We start from the raw sequence: 15482 nt of genomic DNA on the forward strand, positions 1-15482 counted from the left end.
TCAGAATGAGAGACGCTCTTAAACTGAGCACACATATAATTCAAATTGAACACAGATATTATTCAAATTAAACACAGATATAACCCAAACAAGCACAACCGCGAGTGTGAAAGTTCCCGAAAGTCATTTAATAGCATCTTAATTTGGCGAAAACCTGTTTGAATCCGTAACACTTGAGCCGTTAAGCTAGTTAGCAACGTGGCTACTTCACATGTGTTTTGCTAATGTTAGCCAGCTGGCATCACTGCTGTTCAGACTCGTTGTGGTTCAGGTTTTGCACTGAGGTGCAGTGGATCTAGCTGCTCGTTTGGTTGGCAGCAGGATGAAGCTGGAGCTGTGCCGTGTGGTTCAGGGGAGCAGTCGGCTGGGTGTCCTGAAGGGGCTCGGCAGGTCGGGACAGCACTCTCTGGAAGTCCCGGGGTGTCTGCTGCACACACACCTGGGCACCGTGCCCCACCTCACCCAGGACACACTGCACACCCTGAACAACCTGCCCTCTGTCACCCAGGTCACCCTTTCCAATCTGTAAGTTAAATTTAACACGCACACATGCACACACCAAACTTTCACTGCAATTGAACTATTTCTCCTTTCTTAAGAGCAGAGCACCAGGAGGTGTTGGAGGAGTTTAAGGATGGATTCAGGAAGTTTGCAGGTACTTTTGTCAAATAAATCACATTTTTTTCTTCGTCTCTGCTTCCTCTGTGCCAGTTATCTTTCAAAGTAATCAGGAGAAAAGTGTATGGGATAAGCTGGGACAGCATTGATTAGACAGACATAAGTTAGATGTTATTTCTGTGTCATGCATTTTCTGAAGGTAAAGCATGTGTGTTACCGTCCAGTTTTACACGTCAGCAAAAAGAAAAAGTAGGTACACAAAATAAATTAAGTTACAAAATAATATATGACCAATATTCTTCCAAAAAATGAATTGTATAGTGAAAAATAAATTGTGTAAAATCTACAGTTTATCTTATAAAGAGCTTGTTTTCTCAGCTCCCCTGCTTTCTCCAGATAATACTGAGTAAGCACAGAATCTCGAACATAAAAAATGTTAATTTTTTCATTATTAAGAAATCCCTAATCAAACCCATAGTAACTAAACAATACATATACATCTCTTGACCAAGGCCCAGTTATTTGTTTTACTTAAATTATGACACCAAATGTAATCAGATGTATGCAGTATCAATTGAAAAAGGCAATACATAATCAGCTTTTAACTAACTGAAAATCATGAAGTGTTGTGTTAATTTTAATGCAGTAGAAGTTTTTTTAAAGCTACCGAACACAAGTGCCAATCTGTTAATCATTTTTCTTTGGAATAAAAATATATTTGTTTGAAATACTTTGATTCCCTCCAGGTAAAGGCATTCAATTGCAAAATACAAAGGACAGATGTTAGTAATTTGCAGATCTTATACTGGATATTGGTTAAATGTTAGGCCAGATATTAGAAAAATATAGTAGAAGTTAGAGCTGCATGATATGCAAAAAAATCATATAGCAATTATTTACAGATATTGTAATTGTGATATTGATTGAGCCTTGATTTTAGTGGCTATGGTTAGTCTTGTCTTTCATTGTCACCAAAAAAAAAAAAATATCTAGAATTAGCGCCTCGCGATTGTGTGCCTCCACAAACCTGTCAAGTTACAGTTTGCATTCATGTCAGTGAAAATATGGATTAGTGTCAACGGTTCAGTATCTGAATTTTGGATATAAAATGGCATCACTTCATTATTTATCCCATCAGACATTTGCTTGAAATGTTGTCATAATTAGCTTATAAATTCTTAAGTTATGGCCAAAAACATGTTTTGTGAGGTCACAGTGACTTTGACCACTAAATTCTGATCAGTTCATGCTTGAGTCCAAGTGGCTGTTTGTGCCAAATTTGAAGAAATTCCCTCAAGGCCTTCTTGAAATATTGCGTTCACAAGAATGGGAAGGATACCCGAAAACATAATGCCTCCAGCCATAACTATCGCCGGCGTGGAGGCTTAAAAATGATGATGTTGTTTTAGCTGGGGTCTGTACCAAATCAGCATGATCCCTGGAATATGATTTGTTGACTGTGACGTCTCTGTAGCACCAAATGTCTTAATTTATAATCATATTTTGTGACAAATTTTATTCATTTATTATTCAGTTTTGGTAATATTTCAATTAATTGTGCAGCCTCAGCAGCAGCATATGTAATATGACAACAGTGGCCAGTCAAGGCTTTAATGCTATTGTAAGCAAAAACATGTTATTCAAATCGTGAAACAGCTTTTTATGTTGAGATATGAAGTTTATTTTTGACCTTGACAAAAACAGATAACAGTCTCACCATGTGGTTCACCCAGCAGTTGTTCTTTTCATTTAGTCTCAAGTTTAAAGCCAACACGGATGACAAGATTTAAAATGGTCGTGTGTCTGAACATTTACAGATCTTAAAAGAGATTGTGAGTGTAAATATCTTTCTCAAACTTTAATGTTGCGATCAGTCTGTCTCTGCCGAGAAAGCGTGTGGCATTTGAACCGTGCTGTGTTAAGATTCAGTCCGTCCTTTGACTGAAATAGCTTTTGGTCGTCGGTTAAAACTCATTCGTCTCTCTCTCTGTCAAAACAACAAGAACAATCATCTCTTTGTCAAAGACTCGGCAACTGAGAAGCAAAAGAACTGTTTTTTGAACTGTTTTGAATGAACTTTGTTGCTGTTTTAGCTCACTGTTATTGCAATTCAGCCCTCTGTATTAGTCATATTTGAAAAAAAATAAATAAAATAAATAAATAATAACCCCTGCCAGGCTAAAATGGTGGAGTGGTGTGACTAGTTGGCTGATGTAAATGTCACACATGCTTGATGCACAAATTTACTTTGAGGAGCTCGGGGTGTGTGAACATTATTTCCACTGGCTACATAGAAAAGACTGGAGCCAATTGCTTCTAAATATACAGTATGTTGAGTTCAGCATTTAAAAGCTGATTAGCCTCATGGTCTCGACCAAAGAGCAGTGCCGCTCTGAGTGATATTTCTATGACTGCCTCAGAAGAGTGACCTCATTCGGCTTTGCTATGCAACAGTAGCCGTGGCTCTCAGCCTAACCCTGCCTCGGGGACCTCAGTTTGAAATTAGAAATGTAATCACTGTAGCGTCGCTTGTTGTAGACTGTCAGGGGATTACGACTTTGCTGCCTCTTAAGTCCTAGTTGGAAAGAGCAATGATTGAATAATTAGAAATAATAACAGCATTTGCTGCTATTAAGCCTTTTGTTTTCCCACCTTTTGATCTCCCGCTGCAGCTGGCTTTGCTGATAAGGCCGCACCTCATTCCTCTTTTCCGACTCGGAGCCGTCACATTAACATGCAGTAATGAAGCTTCTCACTCCGTCACCTCGTTTCCTGCTCAGCCTTTGCTGACTTTAATCTTTTGTCTGATTTTGTTCCCTGTTAGTGATCCGTATTGATTTTTTTGTTTGTGCAGGTCTTCATGATACCGTGTTGTACTGCTCGCTTCATGACCCTGCGACCCCCTGCCCAACAGGTTACACTACTAACAAGGTGAGATTAATAGTTCCACATGTTGGGAAATACAATTATTCCCTTTTTATGCTGAGACTTTGATGGAAAAAAACAATACCACTCTCATATCTGTGCGCTGGACGTGTAGCTGGAGCCATCAGCCTGTTAGCTTAGCTTAGCATAAAGACTGGAAATGGGGGACCAGCTAGCCCAAATCTGACCAAAAAAACCTCTTAGCAACACCTCTGAAGCCTCTAAGATGTGAAGATGATAAAGTTGTAGTTTAATTTGGGGGGGCTATGTATAGGGCTATTGTTTGGCCTGGGAGAAGTTGCTAGGCAACCAGTGGAGAGTACACCCAAGGAGTACTCACAAATAACACAGAAACCCCACATTAAACCACATTTTGTTACTTTGGAGATACTGAAAGGTAAATTTTTATTACTTTCGGATGGAGCTAGGCTCGTTGTATACTCCTGTTTCCAGTCTTTATGCAGAGCTAAGCTAACTAAGGATGCATGACACTTGATTTTTACAAATATCCCTTATACCGATGTTTTACAACATATTTTATACAATATTGGTGCCGAAACGCATATATCTACAAATTTATTTTCAACAAATTTCAGAGAACTTCAAGTCTCTCCTGTATGAAATAATATATTACTATGCGTACGTTTTTATCATAATAGCCCACTGGTAGATGCAGACATAAAATACAATGCTATTCAAAATGTACACATTCAGTGGACAAAATAAGAAAACTTCTTCAAATGAGATTGCATATAAAACATGCTGTATTTATTATTATACAACATTTTCCAGCAAAACTGAAATTCATTCTACTTAAACACTAATCATTCTTTCATAATAACCTTCCATGTAATGTAGTGTAAGATCACATTTGTTTTCCGTGGCAGTCGTCATAATGTTGCTTTAATATGTGTCAATTTGTGGCATTTTTTTTTTACCATCACATACATGTCTCAATTTTTGTTTGTTCTTCCATTATGTCTCTTAAACTGTAAAAAGAAACATTTCGTTTTAACTTAAAAAAATTAGTGTTCAGGCTGCCTTAATTGTTTTTGTGTTGGCTCAAATCAAGAAGACAAATTGAGGTCTTTTTTGAATGATTCAACTTTTCAAATTCAGTCAACTTAAAAATAGCGTAGACACTAATTTTTTAAAGTAAACAGATATTCTCTTTTTATAGTGCACTTCATGTATGCCAGCTACTTGAAATAATGTTTGAATAGAGTTTGAATCTAAGTTTCAAAAACGTCATTGAAAGGTTTTGAGATTTTCTTTGTGAAGACGTGTGGGAAGCCTGTGTCTTTAACCAGCTGCTGTGAGATTGGTATCTTCTCATCGAGCTTTTGGCAGAATAACAATTAGGCGTTTTTTCCAATAATGCCACATTTATCTCACTAAAGTTATTGTTTCATTTCAAGCATCTTTTTCCATGTAACTGCTCTGTGGGTTGTGATTAGACGGTGTCGGTGTGGGGCAGCGGTGGGCGGATTGAGCTGACAGCGGCCAAGTTCATGGCTCTCCAGAAGGCCGTGCAGCCGGACTGGTACCAGAGCATGGCAGACGGAGAGACGTGGCAGAACAACACCTCACGCAAAAGGGTCCGAAAGTCGGTGGATCGAACTCTCGCCCATCTGGATGAGTGTCTGCTGCTTCACCAAAAATCACAGGTACACACACAAGCAGCACTCTTAACACACACAGCTGTTCTATTGCATTTGTGCATCAGTCATGCACAGCACAAGAGCACAGGACAAGAATTGATGTTTGGTGTTTTTGTTGTCGCAGGCGCTGCTGTGCTGCGGCGGGAAATGCAGCGAGATTAGGTGGAATACATTATCATTGGGTACATATATATATTATCAGTAGGTGTGTAAGGGTTCAGCATCAAGCAGGAATACAAATGAACTGTTCTTCTTTCTTTTAAAGGCAGCGAAACGTTACCTTATTTCACGATAGAGAGAACAGAGTGAAGCTGATCCATATATATAGATATATGCAGGAGATGGTATGTAGACACATATGACACTTTAACTCAGTTATGCTTCAAGGGAGATAATATGTTTTCAAGCTGTATTGCTTTAGAGGTGTGTAACTTGATTTATGGTAGGTGGTTTACTGTATATTTCTTGGTGTATTAATCTGAAAGTGTTTATTTGTATTATGTGTATATTTGACTGCCTGTATGTCTTTTAGATGTGCTCATCTGTGTATTTTATTGCCAAATTTCCCTTGGAACATTAAATGTGTTATTGTAAAACAATACGGAGCAAAAACAATCGACGGTACAATGCAGGGAGATCAACTCTGAGTGAGCTGCTTGATTGCTACCGAGCTGCGTCTCTCCTCCTCGTGATGTGCTGTTAACTTCTCGTGGACTCATCAAAACCCAGACGGAAGAAAAAAAGAAAATTTCACTTTGTCACTGCATACCTGATCATGCACCATGTATGGTTAGAATAAGGACATCTATGTTGTGGGAGGTTTTAGTCTACAGTATTTCTTTTTCTAATTTTCTTTCTCTCTTTCTGTTATTTGGGGTTTCTTGCAGCCAGCTGTTTAATCACTAAACTGTCTGTCATTGCCAGGAGTTGGAGGGAGTGGAGGTGTTCGGGGTGGTGGAGGGAGGAGACATCCTGGAAGAGAGGGTGCGCTCAGCCAGGGAGACTGCCAAGAGGCCTGTGGCAGGGTTCTGCCTGGACGGCCTTCAGACGGGCTCAATGGACCCGGCCCTGAGGACGCAGCTCATCACCGCTGTGAGCAAGGAGCTGCCTGAGGACAAACCCAGGTCAGCTTGTGGCTGTGTTAGAAATGTTTTTATGGATGACATTTTTAAGGGGAGATTTTTTTTTTCTCTGCTAATCATAAACTTTTCAACAGTGTTTATTAGAGTCACTGAAAACATTAAATCAGCTGGAGCCAAGCAAAACGAAGCATACAGGTTGGATGGACAAACAGTACACTGTTATTTATTTTATTGGCATCGATAAGACAAATCTAATCCGATCAAATTAATATTGTAAAGTGGGAGACGGCAACAAACTATTTATGAAAATTCAATGAATTTGATTCATTTTGAATGTTCAGCGAACCACTGCAGTTGCTGTGCCTCACACCGTCATGGCCGTCTGTGTGCGAGACGGTGTGATTCAGAGACTGAGTGGGAGCAGTTGGTGGGTGCTGCTCAATCAGTTAATTATCCTGCATGATTGATTACAAGTGAAAACCCAGCAGCTCTCCCCCTACACACACACACACACACACACACACACACACACACACACACACACACACACGCACAGTCTGTCTGCAGTCATTACCTCAGCTCAACCTTAAAGGATAATACCAGTGTCAGTTAATTTGTATTCATTTTACTACTGTCCGTGTTCAGTTTACAGTACTCCAATAACTTTGCACTGTTTGATGACAAATTTAAGATCTTAAATTTACAACATCAAACATTGGCTGAAACCACCAATCATCCCGACAAAAATAGAGATTGATTTTTAAAATGAGTGACAGTGTAAAGGATTATGTTGTGGTGGAGACGTGGATGTTTCTCTGGAATAGTCAAGTGACTGACAGCAAAGGGAGTGTGATATCTTCTTTTATCGATTTTAAAACACACAGTTTGCAGGCAGGTACGTTATCTAGTTTTGCCAATTTTCATTAATCTGTCTTATACAGTGTCTCTTCTTTTATGTTCTGAATAGCGTTAGAGCTGAAAGGATTAGGTGTCAGTTAATCATTATCTGGTTCCAGCTTCTTCAGTGTGAAGATTTGTTGCTTGTTGCTGTTTTTAAATTATTATTATTTGAATGTGTTTGGGTTTTAAGCTGTTGGTCGGACACAAACAAGTGCTTTTGAAGAAAATTGCCTAATCCTGTGGCAGGAGTGTTGTTAAATGATGAAATGCTTCTTCTGACAACATTAAAAAAGAGCCCTAATGTCTCCAAAAAGACTGGCGAAACTTTCCCAATACAGTTTTAAAAGCCAAACTTTCTCTCAAACTACATAAGCCTGTAGCGTTTTAGAGGCTTTCACCGGAGACTGTCCCACATGAGCAATCCTCTTCTGGAGGCGGTGAAGGAGCTCTGGTGCCGGCTCTGAGTTTAAGAGAGATAGCCTGAGAGGAGAGGCAGTCTGTATCCATCACCGTCCCTGCTGGTAGCTCTGGCTGCTTCCTACTGGAAGTGGAGTCATTATCACATGCTAAATTGGGCTTGACCTTGATGCCTGCAGGCAGAGAGTCAGAGGGAGGCAGTTAACTGAAAGCCTATGAAGAGCACGAACACACAAGGGTGCACATGTTGTTAGAGGGTAGAGAAATGCTGCCAGTAATATGCTGTAGACGCTCGTATGTGTTACATTAATGTTTATGATTTATTGAATTTTTAATTTCTTCTGTTTGTGACTCGCAGACTGCTGCAGGGTGTAGGACGACCTGATGAGGTGCTCAGGTGCGTGGAGGCTGGTGTGGACCTCTTTGAGAGTTTCTTCCCATTCCAGGTGACGGATCGAGGCTGTGCTCTTTGCTTCAGCTTCAACATCACCCCGGACCCGGAGCTCGCAGGTAGAGCGCCCCCTGCAGGTGTGGTGAATAGCTGTGCTGTAGAACAGTTTTGTTACAACATTTTGTTTTTAAATAATATATGTGGTGCCTCTGCACCAATTTGGGTTGCGCATCTGTATTCAATACCTTTGATGGCATCCACCAAAATAACCCAGTACCAAGTAGTATAGATACTTACTCCAATCAAATAATACCTGCATTCAGTCTTTTTCTAAAATCAGCAGTGGGTCTGGCACTGCTGACCCTCGTCGACCCCCATTGGCTTTTTTCGGCAGATTCTGCATTTTTATGTGCAACTTTTTTGCTGAGACACTGCAACGTGAGGTGATGCAGCAGGGAGCTTAAAAGTCTTGCGGATCAGGCTCCTGAATCCAACAACACTCACATTTGTTTCTGGCAGGGATTCTCAGAGCAGGAGTTACACTGACTGCGAGCCAGCTGTCACTGGATGACATGGAAGTGCACATTCAATAAAAATTGTCTATTTAACCACCGTTCTGGGGCATGACTGAATGAGGCTTGGTAAATTTTATGCAAAAAGTTTTTCGAACTCAGCAGGATAGGAATCAAGACAGTACAATCCCGCATGCAGAGTATTTACAGCAATTTTACACAAAATTGCTGTAAATTGCCAACAAATGCAAGGTATTTCCCAATTCTGTTTCAACCCCCGTTTCCGTTATGCCTTCACAGAAGAAGAAAGCAGAGGGTCTGTGGTGTTTAAACATGACCTATTCTGTGCAATGTTCACAGACTCCAAAATTGCACTTTTTTTTTCAATATTTTAAATGAAGTACTATTGGTACTGTTATCATTTTAAGGCTTTTGGTCCTGGTAATTTTTTAAACGGTAAGAACAAACTCCATTAATACAACAGCTTGTATTATTTTTATTATTAACGATTTTACTTTTATTGTCTTTCTCTTGCCCTGTGGCCTCATTTTGATGTTGTCACATGAATCAAACATCATCAAACAGCAACAACATCAGCAGATGTAGCTTGTTCACTTTCAGCTGCTCTTACGTTCCCCTAACATTCAAGTTGCATTAACTCGTCTTTGCTTTGTGCTGCTGAAGGATTCCCATTACAAATGTATTGTGTTTCATACTCTGCAGTGCACATTATTTTTTCTCTGAGAGATGGACTTTCTTGTTCTTCTCATTCTGTAACTTATGCACCGTCAGTGTGTTTCCTAGACAGTAGCAGACATTAAACATTTAACATTTAAACTGAAGCACACAGGTTTAATTTAAAAGAAGACGGAGGGACAATCCTGCTCTCAGATGACCTTTTAGGTAAAACAACCTTGCCTAAAGCCACAAAATGACTTTTTTAAAGTGTGATGAAGGAAATTACCCACAAAAAGATTAAAAAAAAGAAAGAAAGAAAAAACAATCAAATTGGCATTTCTAAGCAGGAGCTTTCGATATAGGTATGCCTAGAGCAAACTGACATGTTACAATGTAATTTAGGTGCGTGGGTAGGGGGTATCTCTCGCTAGACGCATTAGGAATACGATGAAACCTTAATGAAATGAGACTGTGGTGGAGAAAATGATTCCTCTCCCCATGATAGTTTATTTTGCATCATTTCTGGGCATAAAAGAGCAATGAGAAAATGTATGTAAATATGCAGAGATGTCATAAACACAAGTATGTATGTTAGGAAAAACACCACTTTGATGTTATTAATGTTGCAGAATAAGAAATGATTAAAGAAGCTCAATAATGAGCCAAGCAGGCTTATGGTAATTCCTATAGGAGGGAACCTTTGGTGTTGAGTTGAAAATGCTTGCAGATATTTGTGGTTCTTATACGAATGTAAAGGGGACATTCATCTCACAGCAGAGAGGCTGCACAGAGAATTTTCCCCGATGACATCACCTTACAATTTCAGTTAGTTTGGTGAGAACAAGAACAAGCGAAAGTTAGCCTGCTTTTTGAGCCAGTTTGTGTTTTCAGTGGTAATGTTTCCCTGCAGATGAGGGATTTATTTTGCATTAGAATCTGAGATGGATCTACAACCCCTGGCAAAAATTATGGAATCACCAGTCTTAGAGGATGTTCATTCAGCTGTTTAATTTTGTAGAACAAAAAGCAGATCACAGGCATGTCACAAAACTAAAGAAAAAAATATGGAATTACTCAATTCTGAGGAAAAAAATATGGAATCACCCTGTAAATTTCCATTTCCAAAACTAACACCTGCATCAGATTAAATCTGCTCATTAGTCTGCAGTTAAAACAGAGTGCTCACACCTTGGAGAGCTTCTGTACCAAGTGGGTTGACATGAGTCATGGCTCCAACACGAGAGATGTCAATGGAAACAAAGGAGAGGATTATCAAACATCTTAAAGAAGGTAAATCATCATGGAATATTGCAAAAGATGTTGGTTGTTCACAGTCAGCTGTGTCTAAAATATGGACCAAGTACAAACAACATGGGAAGCTTGTGAAAGGCAAGCATACTGGTAGACCGAGGAAGACATCAAAGTGTCAAGACAGAAAACTTTGAAAACAGAAAATGCACAGCAAAACAAATGAGGAACAAATGGGCGGAAACTGGAGTCAACGTCTGTGACTGAACTGTAAGAAACCGCCTAAAGGAAATGGGATTTACATACAGAAAAGCTAAACGAAAGCCGTCATTAACAGCTAAACAGAATAAAACAAGTTACAATGGCCTAAGGAAAAGCAACCGTGGACTGTAGATGACTGGATGAAAGTCAGTGATGAATTGCAAATCTGCATTGGCCAAGGTGATGATGCTGGAACTTTTGTTTGGTGCCGTTTCAATGAGATTTATGAAGATCACTGCCTGAAGAAAACATGCAAATTTCCACAGTCATTGATAATATTGGGCTGCATGTCAGGTAAAGGCACCGGGGAGATGGCTGTCATTACATCTTTAATAAATGCACAAGTTTACGTTGACATTTTGGACATTTTGGATTTGGGATTTTTCTTATTCCATCATTCGAAAGGATTTGGTTTGGGGGATGATGACATCATTTTTCAAGATGATAATGCATCTTGCCATAGAGCAAAAACTGTGAAAACTTTCCTTGAAGAAAGACACATAAGGTCAATGTCATGGCCTGCAAATAGTCCAGATCTCAATCCAGTTGAAAATCTGTGGTGGAATTGAAGAAAATGGTCCATGACAAGGCTTCAACCTGCAAAGCTGATCTGGGAACAGCAGTCAGAGAAAGTTGGAGCCAGATTGATGAAGAGTACTGTTTGTCACTCGTTAAGTCCATGCCTCAGAGACTGCAAGCTGTTATAAAAGCCAGAGGTGGTGCAACAAAGTACTTGTGATGTGATGTAGTGTTTTTTTGTGTTTTTCATGATTCCATAATTCTTTCCTCAGAATTGAGTGATTCCATATTTTTTCCCTCTGCTTGATCTAAAAAAGCAATTGTTAATGACTACCACAATTTTTTTTCTTGATTTCTTTTAGTGTTTCTTAAAGCCAGAAAGTTGCCATTTTAAACGACTTTAGTTTCGTGGCATGTCTGTGATCTGCATTTTTTCTACAAAATTAAACAACTGAATGAACATCCTCCAAGACTGGTGATTCCATAATTTTTGCCAGGGGTTGTAATTGTTACTGAAGCTACGTCTTTGTTTGTGTCTTGTGGCTGGTGTGTATTTTCTAGCCCCAGGTCCACTGAAGTAATTGGGTAGAAAGAAATTCAGCCAGTGAAATGAAATCAATGGTGTATCCCTCAGCAGTAAGGTAACAATTAAGTCAGAGTTGTCATCCTCATTGTTGTCCCGAGCTGAAGACTTAAGAAGTGTTATGACAAGAGATATGGGAAATGCACTGACTCGGCCCGCTGAGGACTTTGTGCTTCATTAAAAAGTTGCGTGAAACTTGTCTGATCGACAGAGTGAAGTTCAGTATCCGGGAGCATCAAGTGTCAGACAGCACTAATCGATTCTGCACAGGGAGCGTAATAGAGTTCAGTGGAGTTTAGAGCAGCAATGGTGTAAAATCTGAAGAGAAATTCTAATTTCTCTCTCAGCCAATTACAAAGTCCCGTAGGGGGATGTCAACGTCCTCACTTCCAACTTAAGGCCCTTTTTGACACAAAAGTCCATATGCTATGCCAAGCTGCTTCCTTCTTTTTATACCCTTTCTAAGTTTACTCTTTTCCATTCTTTGAACCTTGTATTTATCATCCAGTCTTACTTTTCCCCTTTACTGCGCTTCCACCACATATTCTGCCCTAAAAAGCCAAAATGCTACTACTACATATTCTGTTCAAAATCCAGGAAAGACCAGAATCTCTGCTGGTCTGACAGATTTATTGTGCCACAGAAATGTGTAATTTTTGGGACACAAACAGTACTTGTAAGAACTAGAAAATCAGAAACCTGCAGAAAAATCAGTTTTAATGCTCCAGCATCTTAATAATTGAGTTTTTTTAAGACCATATGGCCGCAGTAATATGGGCCTTTGTCCACATAGTTTTACTTGACAGGAAAGTTGTGGCAGGGTGCTGAGAAACATTTTTTTAATTTTTAATTTTTAATTTTAATGACAACTTTCTAATAAATTTAGAGATTTTCAGCAAACATCACTCAGACACAAGCACTCTGAAAAAACAATGCTGGATATGTGGCTTTTTCTTAAGGCAGATGCGTTCGGCCTCATACGCTCTGTCCTTATTGGGAACGATTGAAAAAAGATACTGCTACTCAGAAAAAAAAATTCAATGTGGACACGGCTCCTAATGTAATCATGATGAAAAAAAAGCAACACCAGAAGAACTAGCCCTCTATTACATGATGTAACTTAGAGCTACCTTTTAAATCACATTAACTGTATTTAATTAAAAATAAAAATTAGAGTAGTTTGTTCAATGGAAAAGAAAGATGAGGACAAAAAAAGTCTTGTGTGTGTGTTTTCTATGCAACCTTGAGATGTTTGAACACTTAGTGCAATATTCAAAATGTTTAACAGTCAGTCTGAAAGACATAAAATTCTGGTTTACAACAGTCTATCTCACAGTTTAACTCATCTTCACGCCCTTATTTCTCAAATCACTGTTGCTATAGTTACTGCTCTACTCTTTTAAGGCAGAATAGCTTGTCAGCACAAGTTACTTCCTTAACATCTTATTAGCTTTGGTCAAGCTTTAATCTCTTTCCACCCCCCCACCTAATTTAGCTTTTATGCGTTGTTACACTGTTTAGTTTGTGCTAAATCCATTTTTCTTTATTGTTTCCTTTAATGTCAGTTTTTAATGTAAATCTTAAACGTATGCATTTCTCTTTCTCCTTCCCTCCTCACTCTCTTTTCTGTTTTCCTTATAACACATCTCTTGTGTCTGTAACTGTGGTGTATGTCCTGTGAAACAACATCAGCCCTCTTGATAATACGCGGCTCTTCATCAGCTCTGGTTACTTTTCCACTCTCATTAATTTAAGTGAAGTCACCTTGCAGTGAACACCCATCTGTGTTGAACAGGCTTTGGTTGTCAGACCATAGCCAGTCAGTAATTATATTATAACGTCAGAGAGAATATAGGACACCGCAGTGTTTAAAAGGGGGTCAAGTTACAGCGTGTGTTCTCGTTTTATTTCCACCGGCGGGCTGATTGAGCGCTGTGGGTCTGTATGTAGGGACGTATTTTCTGCTATAGCGTGAGAGTGTGCCGTGAGCAGTTTGTGCTGTTATTAATGCGATGTATGCTTTGGCAGTGCTGGAGCTGGATGAAGAGAAGGACACTGTGGGGGAGACGCAACAGAATGGAGATTTTAATCTTTACGATCAAATGCAGATGACGTCCTTTGAAATCAATCTCAAAGACAAGAGGTTTGTTGCAGCTGTAATAAAAACCCCAAAGGGTTTCACAAGTAGCTGTGCTTGCAGAATCACTTTGTTTACATTTAAGGGGCCTGTTTTTGAATTCTACTTAAACTTTCTTTCAACTTTTATCCAGGTACCAGGATGACTTCAGGCCCCTGGTGGAGGGGTGTGGCTGCTATAGCTGTAAGAACCACCAGAGGGCATACCTGCACCACCTGCTGGTGACCAATGAGCTGCTGGCGGGAGTCCTGCTCATGATCCACAACACAACCCACTATCATGCCTTTTTCGGCGCCCTCAGAGAAGCTCTGGCCAACGATAAACTGGACCTCCTAAAGAGATCGGTGCTCAGGGAGAGAGTTGGGCACACTGAAAAAAAGCAATGAGTCAGATAAATCAGAAGGACAAGAGAGGGATTTATCAGCTTTTCCTCTGAAGGATCACTGGACTGACTTGGCCAGATGCAATCTTACTCTCAGAATCCGTGTGTGCCTCCTGTTGTGGTCTGATTACAGGCCAGCAGATGACTAATATCCTCTGCAGTCATTGACTTAGCAGCATAGACCAGAGGGTGAACTAACTTGGTGACCGATTACTAGAGAGACCAAAATATATCCTGCTTTTCTCCTGTTATACTGTACATTGTCATGTGTATAATAAGATTTCCTTGAAGCTTTTTGGAATTTCATTCTAGGTTTCATCATTTCTCATTTGTTCATGAATCTTTTAATGTTTCAGTTGGATGAGCTCCTCACGTGCAGATTAACTTCATGTTGCTGTCAAACCCGCTGACTAACCGGCATGTATGATGAGACTGTGTCACATTAAACACCCAGTTCTGCATGCAGATGTGATGGCTTTTGTCTCTCGTGGGTTTTGGGGAGGTTAACTGAAGGTTCAAGCTGACAGCTCCACCATTCCTGCTGCTGGGAAAGGATAAAGATCAGGGAAAGATATGGGTCTCTGCTGCCTCCCATGCAGCGGTGGAGGGAACCTTTTTGAAGGTGAGGAGCTATAATTGACTGTCAGACCATGCAGCTGTCTGTGGAGGACAGTGGACAGACTAAGAGAGAGGAGAGTATGATGGATTTATGGAACAGCAATGCGGATGGCTGTCGCACCTGTGGGTTACCTGCATTGAGCATTGTATAGAAGTAGGTTGGAGGATTTGCTGTCATCAATCGGTGGGCACAGTGCATGAATTCTTTAGAAATGTAGGCATAATATGGAAAGGGAAAGATGGAAGTGTATTAATGCCCATGGGAGAAATATGTAAAAGCTGAAACAACCAATAACCTTGAGACTTATGTTTATTTTAAGGTTTAATGGGATGGCAGTCGAGAGAAACTAGTGCGCAGAATGTTGAAAAGTCAGTCCCTCAGATTAGCTAGTAAAAATAAAATAAGTAATAAATGAATTTGTCCTCCTTTTCCTGCATAGCTTCTGTTGATATTTGACTAGAACCGGCCTCAGTGTAGGTGTTCAGCAGCTAACAAACTATGTATTTCCTTGCAGTTGCGTGGCTCCACAAACCACTCAAGGTGAACCAT

General features: G+C 39.8%; 1 protein-coding gene across 2 annotated transcripts; it reads left to right on the forward strand.

Annotated features, from left to right (window-relative positions):
- Positions 1–5: 5 nt before the first annotated feature.
- On the forward strand, positions 6–14779 carry qtrt2 (queuine tRNA-ribosyltransferase accessory subunit 2). Of its 2 annotated transcripts, none has more exons than XM_042510006.2 (8): positions 6–525; positions 600–655; positions 3473–3549; positions 5001–5210; positions 6129–6328; positions 7962–8131; positions 13824–13938; positions 14066–14779. In XM_042510006.2, the coding sequence occupies exons 1-8, from the start codon at positions 323–325 to the stop codon at positions 14316–14318; spliced, it is 1284 nt and encodes a 427-aa protein (XP_042365940.2). In that variant the 5' UTR covers positions 6–322; the 3' UTR covers positions 14319–14779. The 2 variants fall into 2 exon arrangements, with proteins under 2 accessions (XP_042365940.2, XP_042365942.2); XM_042510008.2 differs by having other exon boundaries at positions 8–525; positions 7962–8113.
- Positions 14780–15482: the final 703 nt, after the last annotated feature.

This window comes from Plectropomus leopardus, chromosome 21 (assembly GCF_026936395.1).
Source record: "Plectropomus leopardus strain MGB_pleo_1.0 chromosome 21, ASM2693639v1, whole genome shotgun sequence".
Lineage (NCBI taxonomy): Eukaryota > Metazoa > Chordata > Actinopteri > Perciformes > Serranidae > Plectropomus > Plectropomus leopardus.